The sequence below is a fragment of the Hirundo rustica genome, chromosome 1 (assembly GCF_015227805.2).
Source record: "Hirundo rustica isolate bHirRus1 chromosome 1, bHirRus1.pri.v3, whole genome shotgun sequence".
Lineage (NCBI taxonomy): Eukaryota > Metazoa > Chordata > Aves > Passeriformes > Hirundinidae > Hirundo > Hirundo rustica.
In genome coordinates, this window is record NC_053450.1 from 19,234,586 (window position 1) to 19,260,688 (window position 26,103).

At 38.1% G+C, this 26,103-nt stretch overlaps 1 protein-coding gene across 2 annotated transcripts in view; it reads right to left on the bottom strand.

The window, feature by feature from the left end:
- ZFPM2 (zinc finger protein, FOG family member 2) overlaps window positions 1-26,103 on the bottom strand; it is a 307,159-nt gene that overhangs the window by 146,605 nt on the left and 134,451 nt on the right. For both annotated transcript variants that reach the window (XM_040068921.2, XM_058421801.1), the window contains one exon: window positions 13,386-13,504. In XM_040068921.2, the coding sequence (XP_039924855.1) occupies window positions 13,386-13,504 (119 nt within the window). The remainder of the gene's footprint in view (window positions 1-13,385; window positions 13,505-26,103) is intronic.

Genomic DNA, 26,103 nt, shown 5'->3' on the forward strand with positions numbered 1-26,103 from the left:
ATTGGCAACAGAAGAGTGGTCACTGCTAAGATCCAAACAAATTTGGGCATGATTAAATAAAACAAGTTTTATCTGAATAGTGGGTAAGGCTATGTTATATGCCCCAAGAGACTTTGCTGCCTTTATTTTTTTAAAAAAATTATAGATATTAAATTAAGAGAGAAATATTGAGGAGCAACATTGCTATTTTAGCTTGTTCTGTACCTTCTTTTTTGTGGCAAACTGCCACTTTAGTCTTCCTGCTGTTTTCCTGATGTCTGCTTAGACCAGACATCCCATACCATGTTGTGTTGACAGACCCTGGTGCCAGGGATTGGCTCAAGAGCCATGGCCACAGCTGATTTCACAGCACCTTCCCTTCTCAGCAGAGACTGGAGCAGCAAGGAACTGTCTGACAGGAGGTGTTGGAAGCAAAGGATCATCCTTCTAGATTTTGAGCCTTACAGCTGTTTCCTTACTCAAACTATTCCTTGCAGGAATTTGGGCAGCCCCACAGTGGGCTAGCCTACAGGACTGGTCTCTAATTTAAGTGTCATCTATGGCAAAAGCCACAAGAGACAAGGTTGACAGACATCTGGCTTAGTTTGATTTTTGTTTCTCTATTTGTTCTGATTGTGGTAGGATTTCTGCATTCTTAGAACGAAGGTGGTACTCTAAAAGGGAATACCCGATTTGATGTGGCACATTCTTTGTGAAACTCTTAAATCTTTGTCCCCTGAAGCTGTTAGCATGTAAGGCCAAAAGAGCACAGAATGAAAATAATAATTCATAGCCCTGGAAAACATTTTATCAACCTAGGAAAACTGAAAACACCAAGACGAAGAAAAAAAAAAAAAACAAAAAAAACAGTTGACAGTTATGTTTGCACTTCTTGTAATGAAAAAGCAGAAGCATAGCTAAACTTTCATAGACCCAAGCCATATAAAAATAATACTTGAGAAACAGGTGCAAATCTAAAATCCCCCTTAACTATTCACAATTATCAAAAATTAGCCATGTTACAACATGCAGAATTAAAAAGGCCCAATCAGAATTCCAAGAAGCAATGTTTGCTATGTCTATTGTGACAACAATATTAAATTCTAATACATTCTTTTCCACCCTTACAGAAATTAGCTAATTAAGTCAATTTGAAAAACATTTCTGAATTAATAGTGTACTTGCCAAGATTGCACAAATATTGGTTTTCTACACAGAAACCTACAGGCAGCTTTTCTACTTATCTTCGTGTATTTGTCTTCTCAAATGTGTTACTAACTCCAGAGCACTGAAATCTTTTTGATAATCACTGAAGATGAATGTATCAGGACAATCAGCAGCATATGGAACACAGAATGCTGCCAGATGTTAACATGCTAAAATAAAGCAGAACCATCCAAGTACTCTGTATCTTGTCTAAAAATAATATACTCATTGACCTTAACCCTATCAAACCAGTCCCATCTTCAAGGTCATATAAATAACAAATATTTATCTTCTATGGAGAGGCTGTACTTGCAGCATTCAGTGCCAGAAAATGCTAAGCATACCTCACCCTACTGCTTTGAATGGAAGTTTGGGGTGCTCAGCACCTCCCACTAGTGCTCAGGGCTAGGCAAAATCAAGTCCTAAGTGCACTACTAATCCCTGGTGGAAACTGGTGATCATTGTGCAGTCCCTTTCATTGCTTTATGTTTTTTTTCAAACACTACACATGGAAACAGAAAACAACCTAGATTAAAATGTACAGACATACAAGTGCGACTTCTAACGCATACTTTATTTGGAAGAGATTTGCCCATGCTCTAGGTTGACTTGACAGAATAACTTCAACTGTCTTTGTTATCCCAATACAGATTTACAGTGAGAATATCAAGGCAGTGTGCTACTACAGCTCTCATGAGGTTGAATAGCAGGCTGCAGTGGGTCATGGCAGCAAATTCCACTCTGTAAAACTCTTCATTTCCCCACACTTTGCAATTTTCTCAAAGGAGACACTGTGCTGCTGAAGCCCAGCAAAGAAGAACAGAAAACAATGAGAATGCCTTGACTGTATTTCTGAAGAGCTCAGGAGACCTCTCAGTTATGGTAGCAATAGTGAACAGATATATAGTCAAGTATCTTTGGTATGACTTGACAAGAAAATGCTCATTAAAGGTCAGAAAGGCCATTTAGTCCCAAGTATGCTACTAGCCAGAGCAAGCTAATAGGTGCTACTACAAAGCCACTTAAACCTTGCAACGAGTGCTAACAACTGGGCTTGGGACATGGAATGTGAGGAATGTTAAGGAGTCACAACCACACCAAGTGGTCTCACATTTGTGAGGTCAAGTTTCAAAACATATATTATTCTTATTTTCCACTGCTGAATGTGTTGGGGTGGGGGAAAGTGGTTTCAAAAGTAATCAGTTTATATGCAGTCAATCACTGCACACAGGTTTCACTTCTGTATTAATTTAAGAGATGTACTAGCACAGAAGCACAAAATGAGTTCTGAGGATGCTGGTGATGCCAAGAGCCTCCTTGCACATGTTTCCATATCAAAACCATGGTGTCTTCTCTGTTTTTCAGCCTGTCTAAAAGGGGCTCTGGTACCTGATACTGAATGACTGACTATAAAAATCAAGATTCAGCTTACTCCCTGAGGCATGCTGTACTGCCAGATCAAAGTGCACACGTTAGGCATCCTGAAAATGCAATACCCTTGCTCTCACTCTGCAAATGCGTGGCACAAAAACTGGGGACAATGATCCTTAGAATCCTGAGACAATGATCCTTACATATTCCTTAAAAAGAGAAGTACAGAAAACTTAGAAACAATGTCCCAAGTAAAACTGAAAATATTTGTTTTGAAAAAGCTACTCTGATTTTATATTGGCTATAATTCTAACTTTAGTTAGCAAGAAACTGCGGTGAGGAGGGAGAATATTCAGAAAAAAAAACAAAAATGCAGGCAATTGAGAAGGGACATGCCAAAGAAATATAGCAGCTTACTTCCTTATCTCTCAGCTAACCCTTGTTATATTTCAATTAGATTTTGAAACCAGTATCCTATACTGGTGTGACCAACTGTCTAGCTTCCTGTAATGTCCCATCTGCCATCTTCTACAAAAAATCAGCATCCCATTCTGCTTCTTTTAAAGCCAATCTTGAAAGATTTTAGCTACCTGCAGGCATTTCTGGGCAGCCAAACAAGCGAAGTTGGCTGCAGGCACTTCTCAGCATCAGGCTGCCAAAAGCCACAGGGTCATCTGCTTCCTTTCCTTCCCCCACGCCACAGCTCAGCTGCGGCCTCACCACTCCTGTCGTCTTGGTCCAGCCTGTTCTGAAACACACCAGCCACAGATTTACTGCAACCTCCTGAATCTCCTCCAGCTTTTCTCTCTCATTAACATTAGGAAGCTCTTTCTCCTAGCTAACCTAAATCTCCCTTGCTGATACCTTGCTGAGTCTGGAAGGTTCACCTAACGCAATCCTTCACGTTGTTCCATGGCTTGTGATCCAGGTGGATCCAAGAGGCAAGGAAAATCCCCCACCATGGATGGAACCCGGATTAAGATGGTATTTTGACTTGAAGGAGGTGAATTGACCATAGTGAGAAGGGAAACAGGACTAAGGTAAAATACTGGACCCCAAAAGAGAAGATTATGATCTGGAATTTAACAAATATAAACAACAAAATCCAACGCAACTGCATCCAAGAGGAAGAAACAGTGTAAAAGCAAAGCAGTTAGACTAAGATGTACTATAAGGGCCCTGCAGAATTAAAAATTAGCAATAGTAGAACCAAGCCTGCTTCAAGACAAGCATAAAAGTAAGATATTTTGGATTTACTATTGTTTTCTGCTTTATTGCTCTCTTTCCTTTATGCTAATTTGCCCCAGTTTTCTTCCAAAAGTGAGGACAACAGCTTGCAGGAGGGGGAGAGAGGGAAGAATCCTTCCTCACCTCCCCAGCTTCGAGGCACACCTCCCTCAGCTCCCCTAAACTTATCTTTAATGTCCTCACACATCGCAGGAGTTCCAGTTTCTTGTTTAAAAAAAGTGGCCACTTCTTCCCCAGATCAGAGATTGTAATGCGGAAAAGAAAGCTTCAAAGAAAAAGAACTATTCTGGGAAATGTGAGATGTTTTTAAATAAATACATAAATAATAATTACTAACATATATAAAGCTTTTATTAAAAATAGTATCTTCTATGCATTTCAGACATGAAATCAAATGTCAAAAACAAGATATAAAAGCTAATCTGTGACAAGAAGAATTTTAAATTATAGGACATATTCTCAGAGTGAGAATAATCTACATAAACTGTGATGATATCTCATATGTTATGTAGTTTTTCCTAAATGCATCAGTAGTGTTCAGTGTGCTATCTTTCCCTTACAGCACAGAAAGGACAAAATTTTGTCTATGCAAAACTCAATTATTTTCTAAATATATTAAAAGAGCTCAAAAAACTGTATTTAATAATTCAAAAGTTGTGAAGCATTTTGTAAACACATTAAAATGTATTTATATAAAGAAAGGGGGTAAAAGTTTATTAATGAATTTTAAGTTATTTAAGATGGGACATGACTACTACAGAATCACAGATTCAGTTAGGTTAGAAAGGTCCTCAGAGATCATCAAGTCAAACTGAGCTCTTTTCCTGATCACTACCTTGTCAACCAGACAACGACACAAAATGCCACATCCAGTCATTCCTCGAACACCTTCAGGGATGGTAACTCCACCACCTCCCTGGGCAGTCTGGTCCAATTTCAACAATCCTTTCCATGAAGAAATTCCTCCGATGCCCAGCCTGAACCTCCCCTGGCACATCTTGAGGACATTTCCTGTTTTCCTGACACTCGTTACCTGGGAAAAGTGACCAAAACCCCTCCCTGCTACAGCCAATGAAACAATATAAATATGAAACCCATTGAACCCCAGTGAGGTTATGCATATAATCTACCATAATCTACCACATATGGAATATCAGGACACCCAAATAAACCTATAAAAAAGTGACATCATCAAGTAGAGTACTAGCTGTGCAGTCCTTGCTGCAGGTCTGGGGCTGCTGGGGAAGGTAAGGACAGCAAGAGATGGTGCCTCCCACGCTCTTTGCTCTGGAGCCCTAATGGCTGGAGCTGATTCACTTTTGAGCTCCCTTAAGTATGAGGAGCCACCAGAGGGTTAGACTGGTGAACTTGTTCTTCAGGCTTGATAAATGAGGCTCACAACATTTATAAGCTTCACTCAGCACTGAATTTCTCAGGCCAAGCTCTTTCTTTGCCCATACTTTGGTAGTGCAAAGTAGATTTACTGGATCAGGAAGAGGACTCATTCTGCTACCAGCTGTGGGATACTCCAGCATCATTAGAAAAGGAGCTACAGCCATGAGGAGAGTTCAGCAAAATTAAAGTATTTCAAATAAAAGATTTTGAGGACCTAGTAACAGTCAGTACCTCCTTCTGACTAGAATATGCTATTTTTATATGCTCAGTCACTTGCATTGTGTGGGTAAATATATGTACATATATATAGTTACTATATTTTTTTACATATTTGTTTTTAAATATCCATTTTGAATATATTTATGTATTCACACATACTGTACTAACAATACCTACTAGAAATATCGAGAGGGTTTTCTCTATTCAAAACGTTCAAACCCACACTTTCTCAAAACACAGTTAACTTGGCTGGCAATGAAACAACCAGAAATAACTTTAATTTCCATCCTTCTTGAAAATTCATAGGCTACTTCTCTCAAGCATATTCAGATGGAAAGGAAACTGATCTTTGGTATTTTGTTCATTCCATCACACTGTACAAAAGTGATCAGCAAGCAGCCACCATCTTAACTGAAACCAGAGGTCCACTCCTTTACTTTAAGTAATTTATTTATTTAATGAAGATAGACAATCATTTAAAATATTGTTATTGTTACAATGACACGGTATCTTGGTCTGCACCGTTATTAACAAAAAAAATTTGACACCACCAAAATATGACTTTTCACATCAGGACTTTCTCTACAGCACACTTTTATTCCAAACAACTGCCCCACTATGGCATCCACAAGTCTTATGGAAAGCACCTGTTGATGTTTTCATAATCTTATGCATTTGTGTGTCCAGACAGCACATCTTGACAACACACTGAGCACAACAAAGTGCTACCACAGTTCCACAGCCAACAGCATCTCAGTGCTTTTTCCCACTACCAGTGAACCCTAAGGCTAACTATCCTTGGGCAGGCACAGCTTTATATGCAGTAGGCAAAAAAATACCCATAAGCCTCCAGGACATTTTATTTTTAAATGGTCAAAGAGACAGCACAAGCCTCGTAGTCTTTCAGCTCCGTGCCCATTGTAACTACTGAATTCATGCTTTAACAATGCAAAGATCTTCATAGACACAAACACCTTCACAGTCTTATGTGCCACTAAAATGATGGAGACAGAATTTTCCAGGCTTGTTCTATGACTGTGAAACTACATGTCAACATTTTAGAAACTGAATTTTATTTCAGAATAAAAAAAGATAGTGCTAACATTTAGTGAGAAGAAAATTACTTCCAAAACTGCTGAATATTTAAATCTGGTATTTTATATCTGCCTAGTCTATAATGTGTGTGTTTTATAAATAGGAAGAATTATCATTATAAAAAGCATGAATTGAAAAATTTTCCTCACAGGACAACATTTAATACTGAATTTCTCATCTTAAACGCAGGTACAGAACTCGTACCTGTCAGGTATTGTAGTGAAGTGAGCTACATGAATGACCTTAAATGGAGATTAATAAATTATTTCTCTTACACAAAGTTTTTAAATAAGACTACATCCCATTCTAAAAGATGTGTTACAAATTTAGCAAAATCAACAATAGCAAAATAAGCACCTGAGTCTTAAAGCCTTTGGTACAGAGAAGATTAGACTAGGTAGAAGACTATTAAGATTTGACATAGTGTAGAAGCACAAAAATACATTTCTACTCAAGTTTATTGCACTGATTCTCTAATTAAGCAGCTTTTCTTCTCTCTCTTTTCCCTACATCCTAAAATGCAAGAGCCTGGCACTTGGAGATATCATCTCCCTCTACTGCTGTCTGGGAGGCCCTGGACCAAATTTTCTTGCCTTTTTTTCTGTCTCAGGATCCCAACTTTGCCTCATCTCTTCTGCAGAACCATCCTCTACTGTACCATGTTGCTTCATCCCCTTTCTGAGATCTGGAAAACTGCTTCTGCAAGTTGAAAATAAAATGCCTTTGGATTTTTCCAAAACAGGGTGTTTATTCAGATCTTTACCACATTTTGCTGTCATTTTATTAGCATGGTTTAAATGTGTGAAAATGTAAATAAAAGAGCACAAATAACTTCTTAAAAAAAAAAGGCATCTAAACTACAATTGTGCTAAAAAGTTTTTAAAATGCTTCTTTTGTCATTGCATTCTCCTAAACTATGTGTCTATATAAATGGGAAAACACTTGGTAAAAGATTAAGTAATGTGAGGTGATGTGTTCTGAAAGATCATTGCAGATGGCCATGTGGACATCTTGGCATATCTCAATATTTTTTAAAATATTTCAGTTTGTAGGCAGGCTTCAGGTTGTGCCAGAGGAGGTTTACACTAGATATGAGGAAAAGTTTCTTCACTTTGGCAGGCATTGGAACAGGCTGCCCAGAGAAATGGCGGAATCACTGTCCCCAAGGTGTTCCAAAGACATTTGAATGTGTTACATGGGGGCACGATTCAGTGGTGAACACAGCTGTGCTGGATTAACAATTGGACTTGATGACCTTAAGAGGTATTTTCCAACCCCAATGATTCTATGGTTCTAAGCAGCCAATCCCAACATGCGCACAGCACATCAGCACGTAGATATTTGGGTGACATCGTGTGCTGCCCTAAGTGCTGCAACAGTAACATGTGATCCTGTTCGGGATGGATGGAAGTGATCTTAAACTAGTTCAAAACATGAAGAGACTGACAGTAACAGTAGTAAAAATGAGAAGTAAATGTTTTTGTGGTCATTTAAGTATTTAAAGGTGTAAAAGTAGTACAACAAAAATGAGAATCAAGGTTCATTACTCAGTACACTATTTTTGGTAACGAAATATAAAAATGTCTCTGCACTATTAAGAGCCAAATTCTCTATTTGCAAGTAAATATCTAAAGACAAAATCTACCTTATCCCTTTCCATGTCTGATTAAGAGAGAAAGAAACCAAAGACTGGCTACAGTCTGACTATGGTCAGACTACCGCTTCTCTGTAGCCATGCAGCACCTCCAACAAAGCCCCCAGAAAACCTTCATGCTGCAACTCTGCAGATTAAAGGTCACTGTCTACTACAGACATGAGGTTTCTGACCCAAAGTGACCAGCCACAGATTAGTGAGCGAATAACTTTACTGCATTTTGAACCTTGGCTCCTCAGGCCCTCACACGCTACCCAGTCAAACAGTTCCATGAGCGTATCCAGAGATGCTGAACCTCCCAGATCCCATTTAAGGGTCCCTGCTGTGTCCCACTGCTTGCCTGGCCCAGCCCTGCACATTCTCCTCCTGTGGATTCTCTTCACAGCCACATTGAATCCTCTTTTCCTTATCAGGTTCATACAGGCCTGCCCCGCATGCTCCTCTCTGCAACAAGGAGACGAGAATGGCAAGCTGAATACAGCTGATCATTGTTTTGCTTCACAAAACCCTGCCATGGGCACAGATTAACACCAAAAAACTAGAAGGCAGCAGCCAAGGGAAAAGGCTTCTTGGAAAGCCTCCACAGTACCGCGGGAGCGACCACTGTTTGACAACCGTCGTGGGCTACGTGGTTCAAACCAGGGCTGCTTTTGTTTCCATAGGCCTCATTCCCAGCAAGCTGTCCCCTCAAACAGGGAAAATATTTACAGCTGAAAAAGACAAGTGAACAGCTTTTTTCTTAACTAGGTTGCTAGTGCCTTGGATTTAGATCTGCTTACACCCAGCAGCTCCTCTTTCAGTGGTCTGTATATCCAGATTAGAGAGGTCTTCTGCTATTTTCACCTGCGTGGTCATATTAGACTTGGCATTTCTGCAAACCCACTTTCCTGTTTGACAGTAATCACAAACTAGGAGTCTGATGCATCAAATATATTTTTATCTATTTGTGGCTATTCATGAACTACTGAATTTTCTGTAATGCAGCAAGGCACAGATTTGGAGCCTTCACAGCCAAATTGTGCTGTCTCCCATTCTACAGCTGAGTTCTCACCAGCTGTAGACAGCCAGTAGTATTGTTCAAACTCTTCATGGGTCTGTTTGTCTAAACAGCGAGATTATATTAAATCTCAAGAAGAATTTGGAAACATGTAGATGTTCATTTTGTAGGCTTGAAAGATATTCCTGTGCATTTAATCTTCTAGGAACTACCCAACTATTATGGAACAGTGGATGGAAAGTGAAAGTAGTGGAAGGAAATGGAAGGCAGTAAACTCCATGCCCAATTGTGCTGACAGATACAAATTATGCATGCAGCTGAGAGCAGAGGAATTTCAGAAGTTTGGCAGAATTACAGAAACAGATATTTAAAAGTATCTAAATAGGAGGTCTATCACTTTAAATATAATAAAAGTATCTAAATAGCTACCTAAAAATATTTAAGAATTATATAGGAAGTTCTGAAGGTCAAACTGAAATAAAACTTAAATGCCTAGACAAGTTTTAAGATCCAAGACTCACTTGCTTAAAAAAAAGGTCTTAAGATTTTCTGCTGGCTGCACGCAGATTGTTTCATCAACAGTGGCGATAATAACAGCATACATTATTTCATAATGTAATTGTATGTAATTCGTGACTATTGGCTAAACTAGATGAGAAAAATGAAGGCCTTTATTAGTGACTGAGCTCTTTCAAGTCTACCTTCAGTTTGAGTATTCCTCAGTCCTGATGTGGATCTTGCTCTACCACATCTCCCAACAGTACTGCAACACTGCTGAAGATTTCAACACCTGCTATTCCTACTGCAATTGTGAACAGCCTTAAAATAATTTTTGTTCAAGGTACCCAATCTTCACTACTCTGAGATGTGTACTGCTAACTTATCTCAAGACAGAAACATGAAAGTTTTAAAATGTAATTGACATCTGGTATGGTGACTCAATTAAATATCGTGCTGAATTAATTAACTTGCTCCATCTCATGACCCAACAGCAACAAGACCGTATTCAGCAATGCAGCACTGCTGGAAACAAGAAGCACTTCAACAGGATGTTACATGTATGGGCTGCATTCAGTGCAGAGTGCAAGGGGAGTAAGTAAACTCCGACTGTTATAGCTTGGATGAATCCTGTAAGGCACTGTCACATTGCAAACACTAAACAGTGCAGTCAGGTAAGATACTTGTAGTCAGACACGAACATATTTCGCAATAAAGATAGCAGCTGCAAAAATTATGGTATTTACTCACCTGGGGGTCCCTGAATTTTTCTTTCCTCTCTGTACAAAAAAATCCACATTAAAACTCTTTTCCAAAAATTTGGTGTTTATAGCAGTGCAATGTTTGAGGTTGTCATTCAGAAAAGAAATAAACCTGCTTTCAGCTGCTCATGTAAGTTTGATTGAATTCTAGGGATGTGAGGCTCTACCCAAATAAGCTTCCCAAAACACATATAAGTAACTTAAGTAAGCAATCTCAACTCTCCTGATGAACGACAGAGAACATGTACAATAGTGAGAAAAGTAACCAAATGTGTAAAAAAAACCCATTAAAAAACACAGAATAATTTCAAGGGAAAAAAAAAAAGGTAAAAGAAACCCATGTAGAGGCTGATGCTGAAGTTTTGTTGCTTTAACAGCAAATTAAAGTTGTAACAAAAGATTTGTATTTCTTTACACAGCATTTTAAAGTAACAAATGTAGGATTACAGGAAACATCTGATATTTGGGAAAAAGAAAAAAATACTTAGAATCAGAGAATAATTCAGGCTGGAAGAGATCTCTGGTTGTCATCCAGTCCAAACTCCTGCTCACAGCAGGGCAAACTTCAAAGTCAGATGCAACTTCGAAGTTAAATTAAATTGCTCAAGATGATATCCAGTTCTGGTTTGACTTTTTCAAGGGATGGAGTTGCTCAGGGGACAAAATAATATTTCTGAGGGCTAAAATTCCATTTACAGGAACTTTCTCAGATTTCCAAATGCGTTTTTATTTGTAGACCAAACAAAAGTAAAATCTTTCAGGTGTTAGTAAAAATAGACTTTATGATCTTTAATTTGACAATAAAAAAGTGTCATTACAGTTTTGTGAGAAAAAAAGTCCTGAAGATTTTCATTGCACATCTCTGTGAACTACACTGAGAAAGCTGTTCTATCCCATTACAATCAAAAAATCAAAAGTCAGTTCTGCACACTGCTCAATTACCAGTTCATTAAAACCCAACTATCACAGCTAAATGTTTTTGATATAGCAAAAGTGGTATTTGCCCAAATTACAGAAACCAATAACAGACCTTAAAACATTCCTGTGCTATTAAGGGAGAAGCAAGGTCCTGCTAGGCTTTTGGTTATTCTACAACTCCAGTAGGAAAAATATGATTGTAAGATCAGCTGCTGACGTTGCAAATTCATCCTAAGAATATCAGATAAAGATTAATTCTGTAGAGAAGGGACAATCAATATCACTTCCCATACTTGAAAATTATCTTTATGTGGTTTATACACCTGATGAAGTGGTACAAGTGGACAGAACCTAACTAGCATTTCTCTATGGTTTGGATTCTGGACAGATTTTGAGCTACAACAGGAATAAGGTTTCTGTTATATGAAAGCTGATGAAATTAGTTGTACTGGGATTTAGAAAATTATTTGGATTATAAGTGGATGTCACATATGACATTTTATGGAAAACATTTTGAGAATGATGACAGGCCAAAAATAAAAAAGATGAAGAAATAAAAATTAGATGGATGAAGAAAATGAGACAAGTTAAAATTTTACAGTTTTTCCTTTCTAAAAAATAAGGTGCTGTAACCCTGTAGTACTTCCGAAAATCTATTCTTTATTCAGGTGTCTGAATGGGAAATCTGATCTGGATTGGGAATACTGAACTCTTAGAAACTTAAAGGAAGTTCCCATGCCAATTTCTGCAACATTTCTTAGCACTATTTGATAAATAAATCATGCCAAAGAGTACAAAACAGCAATGTTTTAAATGTCCACTATGCGCTATAACAATACTTTACAATACTATGTACTCAGAATAATGCTTCACTCAAATCTTAATATACATATTTACAGAAAGTAACATGCATCCTATCCAGCAACCCTTAGAAAGAAAAGTCCACTATATAGGCATAGGCTCTCCAGGGAGGAGTTGAAGACAATCAACTTCCCCTTTTTTCTCCCCTGTGCACGTAATCCCTCTCTCACACTGTGCCACGTGATACATCAGCAACTCAGTGCCCCTCACTGTCTTCAGGTCCTCCAAGGGCAGGACAACAGCCAGTGCTGGTGAACACTGGGAAGCTCAGTTTCCCCATATGCAGCACAGATATGTGCACCCCAAATGCCTGGAATCCCCTCCTGTGAAACTGTCCCACATCCCACACATCTTTATGCTAAATACATTCAATGCAAGGGCTGTAATAGCAAACAGTGATCCAGCTGCAGATAATAGTTCTTCAGAAATATCCCACAGGGCAATGCATGCTCCAAGACTGTTTAAACCCTTCCAGAGATATTAGTTGTTTCCTTCCTGATATTTTCAGAAAATTAATCTGAACTATACACAAATAATATTGAAGCTCAGACTTAAAACCAACACAAACAAAGATGAAATGAAGACCTAGAAATGACATGATTTTCAGTGCACTGAAGTGAGATCAGCAAAGCATTACTTTTAAGTAAAATGGTCCACATACTTTCTGCAACCAGAATAAAAAATGAGGCTAACAGAATATATTACGTGGCAGGTGTCTTTCGAAGTTTTTCAAAAAAATGTGAATTTGATGGAAGATTTTGCTGTGTTCAATTACATTAATGTAAATTTAATTAATTTTATCTGAAAATAATGTAGAGGGTTTTTTTTAATACACCTTTCTTTAATATAAATTAAGTATTCAGCAATTAATACAATGAAAAATTTAAAAAGCCACAAAAAATATCAGATACTATTACTGAAACACAACACCTTGGTTCAGCAAACAAGGAAGTGACATTTCCCTTCAGCAAAAGAACAAGTTAAACACTATTAACCTGTGCTCCAAATAACTTCATGTGGATGGTTGCCATAGATGAACAAACTGGACAGGAGCCAAATACCACTGTCCATTAAAGCTAACAATGCCTGTTTCCAAATGCCCCATGTGAGGAGCAATTCAGGCTATTCCCTGAAGAACGACACACAATATAACAAAACAAAGCGTCTCGGAGCATCTACATACCAAGGTGTTATTATTCAGATCCATCTTCCCAGTGAAAGGCCCCCATGTTGTTCCAACCGGAAGCTGCTGCCGGCTCTGAATCTTGCGCTCCCCGTCTTTCTGGACCACCTCCAACTCTCCTGCAAACAAAGGAAACAAGCAGTGTTGAGAGTACTTTCACTCATGCCTTGACAACAACCACCTCTGCCTTTGTGTTGGTTTTCTACGCACAATGTTCTGAGGACCAATATAATGAGAATAAATTATGCTTGTCTGAAAAACAACTGATCTTGTCATCCTGCAAAAGAAAAACAAACCCTTTTCCCTTATAATTATATTCAAATTTGCTTCAGAGAGTCCCATTCCTTTCTTGCATCTTTTCACACGCATTAGAGTTTGAAAGCAATTTTATTCAGAATAGCATTCCCTAGGAGTTAAGAAGTGCTGAGGAGGGGGGAAATGACAGCTGAAAAGAGAGAGTCCAAAAGCAGCCACACCTGGTGCATTAACCTCCTTGATGCACTCTGCTGCACAAGATCACATTTTGAAGCATGCAGCAACTAAAAATTTGAGAAACACAGCATATAGCCATAAAAAATTCACACCTCTAAGATACTACTAAAAGCATTTACTGCCATTACAAAAAGGATTTTGAACAAAGTGAGATTTTACAGGCAGTAAAATTTCAGAATTAAAATAAAATAATTTTGTTAGCTTAGTAAGACAAAATAAGTAAAAACAATGGGGAAGCTGTATAATGAATTTTTTTTTTTTAGTTCATAATGATTTTAGTTCATGATATATATATTTTTTAAAAAAATTACTTTTGAAAGCAAAGACTTAAAAATTAACACTAAAAAGAGAAATTTTTCTTTAGCTCACCTTAACTTTTCTGGATTTTCCAGTAAAGAGAAAGAATGACACAACTGATCATTCTCATGGAGGGAAAAATAAGATTCAGTCACCACCTTTCCTGCCCCATATTTTTTCACTTTATTTCAAGATTAAAAAAATAGTCTGGACAACTCTTCTTTCAAAGCAGTCTCTCTACTAAGACTATTTTTTATGAGCAAATGTTTCCTTTGAACAAATACAGCGACAGTTATATACAAAATTTCTAATAGTATTTTCTAAATAAATTGTGGTTTCAGACTTTCATAGGGATACAATGGAACAAGGACAGGCAGATCTGTACTTTTCCTGTTAGATGTTTGACTGCTTTTTTCCATGCTCTTGCACTTCCAAGCTTTGCTCTTCCTGAAGGTAGGCAGAAAAATCTGCTGCTCTCAGGAGTGGCAGAGCTCACCCCAATTTTGCTGAAGCCATGATTTTCCATGATCTGTTTTCCATGACTGCTTATGCCCCCTGCTCCCTCCCTTTCCATATCAAACAGATGCAACAGTGATTCCTTCCTGTCTTTTACATCAGTGTGTCTCAACAGCTCCACCCCAAATAAGGATGGTGCTTTTCCACAAACAGAGCAAAGTCCAACTGTGCAAGGAGTCAATTTGTCCCAGATTTAGAACTGGTGGCTGTTGTGAAATGAACCTTGGGCTGAAGGAAGTGAGTAACTCCTCCTGGCTCACAGGCAGCCTCCACAGACTTCCCCAAGCTAAACATTCCCCTTGATGCCTGGATTTATATTGCAGTCAGGCTGCAAAGCTTTTCCTTGTCCACAGATGTAATCTTGACCATCTTCCATAGAGAAGAGTTGGCTCCAGCTTCCATTTTCAAGCACAGAAATCTAAATTTCACCTCTGAGTGTTGCAGATTACAAAACTGTTCTACGCAAAAGCGTGCATCAGATCCTTCCTGCAAACTGGAACAAATCTAGGAAATAGAGCTGTATTGGTTTACAAAAGCTTCTCTGTATGTGGGTGAGTCCTCATCAAGACAGTGCTACGACATTTTAAAAGGCAGTATGTGAGCAGGAAAGCTTATGGATTAATTATATCTAATTTACACATGCGACATATATGCATCCAAACAGCAAAAAAACCCCAACCATAAAAGCACTTTTTTTCTTCTCACAGTCACATTGTTACAAATTGTATTAGCTTTAAAAATCTCTTTATATGTTAATTATGGAAGAGAGAAATTGCAAAGTAACATGTTTATCACTTATCCATACTGCAGCATTTTCTCTCTACATAGAGATGAAAACTGCAGCATTTGCCTGCTTTTACACACTAAAAAACAGTCATGTCTATGGACATGTCACATTTAACTGATACCAGAGGAATCATGAGAATCTTTGAAAACCCTTTTAAAAAATAATTCAGCCTCCCTTTCTGCCACTGACATTTTTCATTTGAAAAGGGTTCAGACACAGTCAAACAGTGACTCCTTATCTGTACCTGTGGATTTACAAGCAGGCCTGTCTTTTAATGGATTAAGAACGACAAACTTAGGGCAGATCAACCAGTGATATCCAAAAAGCTACCAAAGTTTTAAGGTACACATAAATACACATTACATTTCAAATAAAATTAGTAACATGAATTTTATACCTGATAAGTAGTTCAGATTCAAGGCAAGCATAGGAACAAGCTTTTTTTCCCCCAATATATTTTTTTCTCTTCTGATGATCATTAAATAAGTTACTATGGATAGAGAATCTCTTATTCTCTTTTATTATAGTTCCAAGCTGTAGTTCAGGCAATAGTCAACATATATGAATACTTTGAAATGTACTCCCTATGGGGTAACATGATGCTGAATAGTACTGAAACTGCTGTGCTTCCCTACCCACTTAGAACATCCTGAAAGACGACCAGATTGCAGACAGGTAACAAAATGTTTTGCTGTAAAGCCTTTCTGTTTCTCTTCATTGCAGTTCTCCAAAAAAGACTGGAGACATGGAGACACCAAAAAAATGGTGACATTTCTCTCTTGTCACCATGACCAGCAGCCATTTTAATGCTACGGGTGAATGTCAAAGTTGGAAGGACAATCTGCTTGCATTTTTTGGCAAAACAAGACAATCTGGTTATGCTTATACAAGCATACAAGGTGTATGTAGCACATTACATTTTAGTCCTTGGCAAAGATTTTATTTTTTCATCTGAAAATCTTTGGGTTTTTAGAGGAAAAAAATTAACACTGCCCGCAACTTTTCTGCATTTACTTACAACATTTTTATCTTTTGAATTTCCTATTTGGTGAATGGCACCACAACTGCAGCACACAGGGGCTCTGTCTCGCACTTGATGTAACTGGGGCTATTCCCTGCTCATTGCTGACTTCCCACAGGGACGCTGGTTTAAATGCCATACCTGTAGCCCTAAGTAATGTGTGCCTTCAAAGGTGTTTGCTGAAAAATGAGAACCTCACCCTGTGACTCTTAATTAAAAGTGTTTGAAAAATGTGTCAACAAGACAAGATTTTCCCTTCAGACTCAGAGGAAGTTCAGATGTAAATCTGAAATGCTCTCTATAGCTACCATCCCCTGCACAACTGCTCAGAATCTTCACAGATTACATCAGGAGAAGGAAGAGGATCTGAGACTTTATTGCTCTATCACCACTCACAGTAAGAAGTTTAAAGACTCAGCTGGTACTGACTCTTCACACATACTTGTCCATGGAAATTCCTCCCATGAGGGGAGGAAAAGAAAAGAAAGGATGAAAAACTGCTGCAGCTTCCTTTAATCCATGCTCAAACCCAAAGAAAGCAGAAAATTCAGTGCCAAACACTGTTAGGCACTTCATCAGCAATCACAACGGACCATCTCAGTACTGAATATAAGGTTCCTTCACATAACAGCAAATTATAATAGAATTCCTTCCTACCCTGGAATAAAGCATGTGATATAATTTCCACACAAAGTAGAGAAGCAGTTTTACTCTCTTCATCCTAGACTTGTCAGCTCTCCAACTGAAAAGGACAGCAAGAAGTATGACAGAAGCAGCACTAAGAAATATAAGCAGAGAGGAAGTGATGCTCTGCTTTTAGTTGTTGTGAGTAAGGTAAAAAAAATACTTAAGAAACATTTAGTGATATTTACTTACCCTTTCCTTGCGATGGAGCGAAGTGTTTCTTGGGGTTTTTTTTTCCCCAGCTTGTTCTTCAGGAGCACACTTATTTCCAGCTTGCTGAGTAAGTTTATACAAAATATTTGAGACACATAGTATGGGCTAATCAATTTTGGTAAAAGATAATGCTGTTAGTGCTGTGGGCTGTTTCTCTTATCTTGTTGATGTAGCATACTTTTAAAGTCTGTGATTACTCAAAGACTTATGATAGCTGCACTGTAAAAGAAGCCTCAAGTCATGACTCACTAGTACAGCTATAAAACATCCCATGGCTTTTAAGATATTAGGCCACCTTGGTGGATAGAAAACCAGAACGAAAGGACTAAATTTAGGATTCTTTTCATACATTGTTTCAGGCATGTCACACAGGGCTTTCATTAAGCAGGAGGTAGAGAGGTCAGTTTAGCTTTGTACCCTTTCACAGCACGATCAGGATAATTTAAAAAAACTCCCCACAAAACACAGAGTACACAGGAATCCAACAAGAGCTTTTGGCCAGTAACAGGATTTGACCAGTCTGACTACCAGAAATATTCAACTGCATATAGTATCTCTGAAACAAAATAATACTGGCTTTCATCCATCTATCTACATTCTGGAGTAAGAAAAAAAGGAGTACATATCTGAAGGTGAATGATGAACAGCTTTTGTGGGACATAAGGAGAACTACATTCAGAAATAACTGCATCCAGATTCACTTGCATTTAACACCTCTAAACAAGTCACTGATAGCTTTGGGCAGTAGTTGTTTTGTTGTTTTTTTTTTTTTTATTGAAATAGCTTTCTAAGTGGTTGATTGAAAACAGTGAGTAAGCTTTTCCTCTGCTATAATTAGAGATTGGTTATTTGACATCATGGTGCTCTACCAACTTCCACAAAGCAAATTACTCCTTCTTTGCATATTTCCAGTCCACAGCCACCTGGCTCTCTAATGAGTATTTTTGCATGGCAGAGAAATTGTGTATGTTGTAGTTTCAAACAAGGACTGCTCTGAAGCCATAACGAGCTAGTTAAACAAACTCACAGAAGTTCTTAAGTGCTGCCCGAACCCAGTATCTGCCTGCCATCCTATATGCAGAGGAGGAACCTGCAATTAATATTTGGCTGGTGATTGCTTCCATTATAACAAACTAATATGTGTACGTCTACACACAGCAATTCACTGACGGTGAACTATCCCATTTCCACTTCTGTGACTCTTAATAAGGTACCTCCAATATTTAGTGTTCATACATTTATTTGGCAGACATAAACTGCATTATTGAGATACTTCCTGTAAATTCTCCTCCCTCAATTTTCAAGTCTCTGAGACATAACACACACTAAACTACAGTTTTGAACATAAACTTGAAATACGACATTCTCTATTCAAGTACTCCAGTCAAACCCTGATAAATCAGGCTGGCCATGCAGTGATCTTATCCCTTCTGACTCTTTAATAAATCGAACCTTGTAAGTTCACGCTGTTGGAAGTTGTCACTAAATGAAATTGTGACCTTATCCGATGCGTGAACTTATCCTGCTGACAACTACATTTATTGTACGGATAAGCATAAGGGGAAAAAAAAAAGAAGCTTTCAATAATTGTGATCTTACCCATATGCAACTCTAACAGATGGGATCTTTTTGATGTTCCATTTAATGATTTGTCTATGATGAGCCTCTACTCAGAGAAAAAATAAATGTTCTTCATAGGTAAGTGGGAACTGGTAAGCAATATGAAAAGTGCACAAAGAGGAGTGGCTGACAGCAAAGAGTCAAAAGCTATTAGCTTAACACAAAGAGCTTTGAATTAGCTGGTAATTGCACTGGAAAAGATAACATAATGGAAATGGTAAAAAAGTAACATTCCCTTTCCACAGGGCTCATTCAACAGTCCAAAACCCTGAAACAAATAACTGTCACTGTGAGGCAGTAACCCAAAATACGCTGTGCTATGGCACTTCATGAAGGAAGGGAGGAAGGAATGAATGAATGAATGAATGAACGAACGCATGAATGAACAAATCCTCTTCCAGCACTGAGTAGATGCTTCCCTCTGCTATTGTGGAAGAACGTTGGGTAACAGACAATCCAGAGAATCATAGAATAGTTTTTTGGAACAGGACTGGAAGGGACCCTTAAAAGTAATCTAGTCCTACCTTCCTCCACCAAGCAGGGCCATCTTCAATTAGATCGGGTCATTCAGAGAGCCCTGTTCAACCTGACCCTGAATGTTTCCAGGAATGGGACATCTACCACCTCTCTGGGAAACCTGTTTCAATGTTTCACCACCTTAAATTTAAAAACCCCTAAAAATGGCAAAGCATCTCCCATTACTGTGTTTGTCAGAGATTTAATACATCCTGTTACCTAATCCTCACAGTGGACAATACTGTACTCATTCTGCAGTCAGTACAAGTGCACTGCCTGCAGAGCCACAAGACCTGGGCGGTGTCAGGGTACAGTCTGATTTGCAGCACTACAAGTCTATTGGGGGATACAAAAATAGTCATTATCTTACTAAAAAGTCACATACATATGAGACAAATTCACACCAAGTACAAACAGTAATGGACTAAATTACAGTCAATTTTTGAAAAAAAAAAATATGATTTGCTTTGCTATGAAAACGGCATTCTCAGGGGTCTTGGCAAAACCAGAGGTTCTTTAGGTTGTCCACAAGCAAAGGCAAAATTTAATTTTGCTTCCCAAAAGACGGGGCAGGACAGTGTTAGAACAAGAAAGATAGAAGGAGGAACAGATTTGGGACTGAAAACTGAGAAAATAGCTCTGGATTGGAGTCATCCTGGAGGGAGGGTTGCTATTCTGCTGCCACTGAGGTGGTAGAGGGCTTCAGAACATAGCAGCCTTTTTTTCTTTTCTGAAGTTATTGCCATCCACCAGCAACTCCTTCCCCCAGCCCTGATCCTTCCTGTGTACATCCCACTCAGGGATTAAAGTTAACCAAACCTCTTAGCCATGAGAGCAGCAGACACAAGAATAGGCTGCAGGTCCTTATGCCTCTGATCTCCTTTGCCTTTGCTTAGAAGCAGGTCTAGATAGCAAAGACCATGCAGGAGAAGCTGCCACAAGCTGCCTCACGCCTAACTCAGCTGCCTAACGTTGCTGCATCTTGACAATGCTACCACAGGGCAGCTGTGCACTCCAGGGGAGGATGACAAATGAAAAGGCTTCTCTGTTTTCTGCAACAAAAAAACTTGCTGCTCCCTACCTTTCTTTAGAGCCCTGAAAGTCACAAGCAGAGTTTCTTTATCTCTTCTACCTGCTGCTAGTACTGCAAATGGCAGAGAGTGAAGGTGCTATCCTTATCTGAAACACCACTGTCCTACATCAGGCAATAAAGGGAAGGAGTGAATATTGTGAAAGTGAGGATAGGGAAGGCCTAGGCAAAGATTTTCAGAGAAAAAAAGACTACAGAAGGATGGGGGGAGCATGGAGAGGGGGCAGAAATAAATTTAAGAAACCAAAGCAAGAGAGAGGAAGTCTAGGGTAACAGCCATTTGAAGACTCAAGTTGGGTCTGATTAGGACACAAATACAGCACCTGGAAAAAGAGGATCATGAGATATTCAGTAAAATTGGGTGCAGAAAACTTGCCAGAGTGAGAGATGAAACACCTATCTCCAAATCTGAAACACAAGAGAAGTGTATGAATTCCCATTTAGAATTAGAATGCAAACACTACTATTCCTTTTTAGCCAAGGTGTCCTTATTATTACAGTGGTTAATTCATAAGCTAAACCACTAAAATAAAATATACCTACTCTAATATCTCATTGCTCAGCTGAATCTTGACTAAACTGAAAAACTGAAGTGTGTCTACACTGCAACCAGTGATGTGATCACACCTGACACTTTGTCAAACCCATTCTCTACATCCAAGTAGCCAGATCACCATGTGCACCATAAAACTTTTTTGAAAAAAAGTTTCATTACTGGTTATTTAGTTTACACTAGGCTCCAGCTATGTCCATGACACTGACTGGTTGATATGACCTAGGATATAGGTACACAAACTGCTTCAGATTTACAAGTGAAAGGCAAAGCTAACTTCATTGATGCAAAGGTGCACTATCTCTTGCAGCACAAGCATAGTTTTCAGTCTGTAGTTTCAAAAGAATTGACTGACACTTCAAATTCAAAAATTCTCTATTTTTAGATGCATTTGAGATTTCAGTGCTCTATTAGTATTCAGTTACTTGCATAAAATAAATAAAAAAGAAAACTCACACACCTGTAATCTACAGAATTTAGCAGGAATACAGGATCACATCCCAGATTAGAAAAACATAGATTTACAGCAGTGAACACAATCTGCACCAGTTTGAAATGACAGTGCAACTTCTACATTTGGGGGGGACTGGAAAAGAGGGCAATTAATTGAATAAATGTCAATAGCACATAAATTGAGTAGCTACTAAAGAAATGGAAATGGCAAACCAAATAATAATTTTCTGTCACATATGTCATCAAAATAATTTTTAAGGTTTAAAACAAACTAAAATTACTGGGTTTTCTCTGAAAGTCAGAAAGGAGGCAGTACCTGATGAACATGGTTACTAGAATTGGATTCACTTTTTAGATTTTTACACAGCTCTATAGACTTTTCCGCTATTTGGACTGCTTCACTGAATTTACAGAAACATACTCAAATATTAAAAAAAAAAAAAAAAAAAAAAAAAAAAAAAAAAAAAAATAAGTATAAATAAAAAAATATTTACACAAGATATGCTAACAATGCCAAAGGTTTGTTCACTTGCTTCAGAGTTAAGTTCCACATAATATAGGCAATACTGTGTTTATATCAGCATCCAGTCTACATACAGAGGCAAAATAAACCCAGCCATCATGGCAAAATCCTGAAATGAAGTAAGAAGAAAAGATCTTTAGTTTTCCAGTCCACACACTACAAAGACAATTTACCCCTCTAACTCCACATCTCATAAAAGAAGAAAATATTTTTGTTGTTGTTTTTCTCAATAGCTTTCCATCTTTGCATAGCTCAAGAGGTTTGTTACTGCCTCCATGTGTTGAGGTAAACCTGGAGTACAAATACTTGCAAAAATACGGAAAAACAAAATCCCCAAAGACAACCAATGCGGCTAAAGAGCCCTCCCTGCAGTTCTCTATGACAGAAATACTGTAAACTGCATTTTCACATGGACAGTCCTTAGTGGCCAACATGACTCCCAGTTCTACTATAACATTGCACAGACCCAATAGGCTGAGCAGGTTTTTCATCCCAGCTACTTGTAGCGTACACAGCTTTGCTCCCTTTCTCTCCATCACGAATACATGGGATGCTGAAATGCCAGACTGGCAGGAGCAGGCTGACAATATTACTGAAGAAGGTTTTCTTGATAAAATCATCATCTGTTTCTGGATACTCCTGCGTATGCTCCCTCCCTCAGCAGAGGAACAGCAGCTCCTGATAAATGTCCCTTTGTGTGCAGATTCTCCCCAATATATGCAAAAACATTTCAGTTCTGAGTCTGTCTGCTCTTTCCTTGCTTCATATAGCTGAAATACACTTAAGAGGTTTATGAAACACTGTATGTAAAACAATAGAACGTGGACACAATTGAAAATACAGCTTACATAACTCAGACTGAAGTATTTTCTGAAACAGATGCTATTCTGCATGGGAGAAAATGAAACATTTCACCATCACGTACAATAATCTTTCCCTAGGACTTTTTGGAATCCTTTTAGCCGGAAGATGCTCACCTTTTTTTCTTTTTTTTTTTTTTTTTTTTCCCCCTCTACTTTACGGTGTTATTTACATAAGTATATATGATATTTATATAAAATAAATCAGACATTTGCATGATTAACTAGTATTGTTGGATTTCTTTTTTACTTGGAAAAATTTAAAACTATCAATACAGCCTGTGTTGCTAGTGAATGTAAAAAGCTACTGAAGTTAACTTTAGTATGAAGACTGATGTATTAATATTTATGTAATGAAACACATTACATGAGCAAAAATGTTTTGAAAAGAATTCTTTTTAACTCTAAAAGCAAAGCAATGAGATCATCTGTGACCATATCAGTGGTGTTCTCTCAGTTTACAGTACTTACGCTTAGAGCTAGAAGATCTATTTTCATCTCTCATTTATGTAACAGCACAGATAAGTTATTTGCTTTCTATCAGATATGCATATTCAGAGCTATGAACTCACAGCTTAGACACCAATATCTAGCTAAACGTATATGAGCCAAACTGTCCAAATGTCTTGCAAAAGAAGCAGATGCTTTTAAAATTATTTTCCTATTATTTTCCTATTTCAGTGTTTCCAACAAAATTCTGAGAGTACAAAGAAAAAGACAAAAACCTCAACGAAGACTCAAATTTATCAGTATTTAGTGTAACCATTCAAAAGATCTAGTTATTGTTGAGATTAGGAAAATGAGAGGAAGACGGGGACAAAGAGAGATTGAATGCTATGCTCCACTGCATGCATGCAATATATAGTCACATCCATTATAAATACAATTTATATGAAAAGCAACATTATTGTAAATAGATATAAATGTAATGTAACTATAATGTACAATATCAAGATTCAAATTAATAATTCCTTTGCACTAGCTGAAGATGGCCATGCATAACAGACACATGGCTCTGCACTGCACTGGCACTCAACGAGTTATGTGCTTATCTACATCTTCTATGATCAAGCACCAGCAGTGACCAACACAGCTTTTTAACAAGGTGCCAGACAGGAACTGACTGCTGGGTTTGGACATGGACCAGAGTACCCTTCAATGCCTCAGCCTGGACTATCACACTGCTTTCACATGCACCTACATCTTAGCATAGCCGAGACTTTGAAGCCGATATAAGGAGAGATGCTCACTTATACAGCAGACTTGTAACTTTGAGCGAAATAAACCCTTGAACAGAGATTGAGCACAAGTCCTGTGCAATGCCTAAATCCTACTCTGAGGCTTACATAAGACTTAAGTAGACTACTGGTCTTGTGGCAGCCTTCTGTACAGGAATGATCTTGACCTTCATACGGGTAAGTCTCAGGGACATCATGCGTGTAAAGCATATCCCAAACCGTTCTGCCTTACCACCCTTTTATAAGTGCAGGCTTTGAACACTCCATTGCTGCCTGGACACATGTAGTGACTGGGGAGCCTGAGGAAGAGCCCCAGCTGGCACAGGTTCTGCGGCACTAGGATGTGGATAGACTGTCCTTCTCCTGAGGAATGACCTCGAAACTGACTTAACAGCTTAGACATCACCTCTGTAAACCATGACTGAGAACAAGTCCACATACTTCATGGCCTTACTAGAAACTTCAGCCTAAATAAGAAACTCAGGGTCTCAAAGGAAGTCAGTGCCAGTGACAGGAGCCCTAAATTTCCCTGACAGTTGCAATCTCTGCTTCTGGAAATACGACACTTAAAATAAACTCATTATTTTGAAGAAGTAGGAAAGTACTTTTGGCAAAGCATGGTCATGAAACAGGCAGTGTCAACAGCAATCTAAAGAATTATAATTCAAAATATATCTGGGCGACAGAATTATTTTGTTGCTGAAGCCTTAAAATTGCTCCCATATTACGATGTTTTAAAAACTAATGTCAATTTTTCACAGCTTCTTATTAACCTGCAATAGTGACTTACTGTAAGAATATAAGAAGCATATTTTATTATTAAATATATAGAGTTAAAAAGGATAAGTACATATGAAATTATTATATTGAAAAAGATGACATTTGGAATCTTTATTTCCCTAATAATAAAATCAGCATTTACAAAATTATATGTAATAGCATAAAAATTCCCCTAAAAATATCAGCTCCTCTCTGCCTTCCCATTAAAAAAATCCCACATGCATCAATGCAAAGAGAAATTTCTATTTTAACTGATGATTCCTTTGATGTACATAAATACTTTTCAACTTAACAATTCCTTTTTGATAGGCCCAGACAATTTGCTATAAAAGGAATCTTGGAGAAAGACAGTTTGATTCTACCAGGTTTTTTTCCCCATATGTTTTCATCTCAATTAACAAAGTACATTAACAGGACACACAATGCATTGGCTTAAAAGGAATATAATATCTAGACAAAAAAATCCAACTTTTACATAATCAATGTTGCATTTAGTGCTTTAAAGCTTGATCTTCCTTACAGGAGCTGGGACCACTCTTTTTTTATATGCTAGTACCTCTCCATAAAAGCCAGCTTCCTACCCATCTCCTGTTGCCTGGACACTGCTTCCTTCCAAGCTGAATTGCCACTTGTCCTCCTGCAGTTGCCCTCTGCAGCCTCCAGGCTCCTCCCCAGCACTGTGTCACACCCAAGCTCCCAGTGACTGCCTCCAACAATGTCCAGAAGCAAACGTCAGAAAAGACATGAGCAGTAAGGCGCATATGCTCTCCCTCACACACTGATTTATAATGTTATGTCTTCCCCCTATTGATCACAGATCATCTGCCAGTCAAGCCCAAAGTGAAACTAGAAACTTCAAGTTACAGCGGAAGCATTAAGGTCATAATGAAATAAAAGAAAACTCCATGTTCGTAAATTTCATACTGATCTAAAGTGTATAAACATGAAAGTACTGGAGGAAATAATACTACACCTGGAGGAAAATTGCATACTATGCTCTATACAAGTTGTACTTTTTTCACAATGTTTGTAAACATTATAGGTATGTTAGAATTCTAAATCAATAAGATAATTT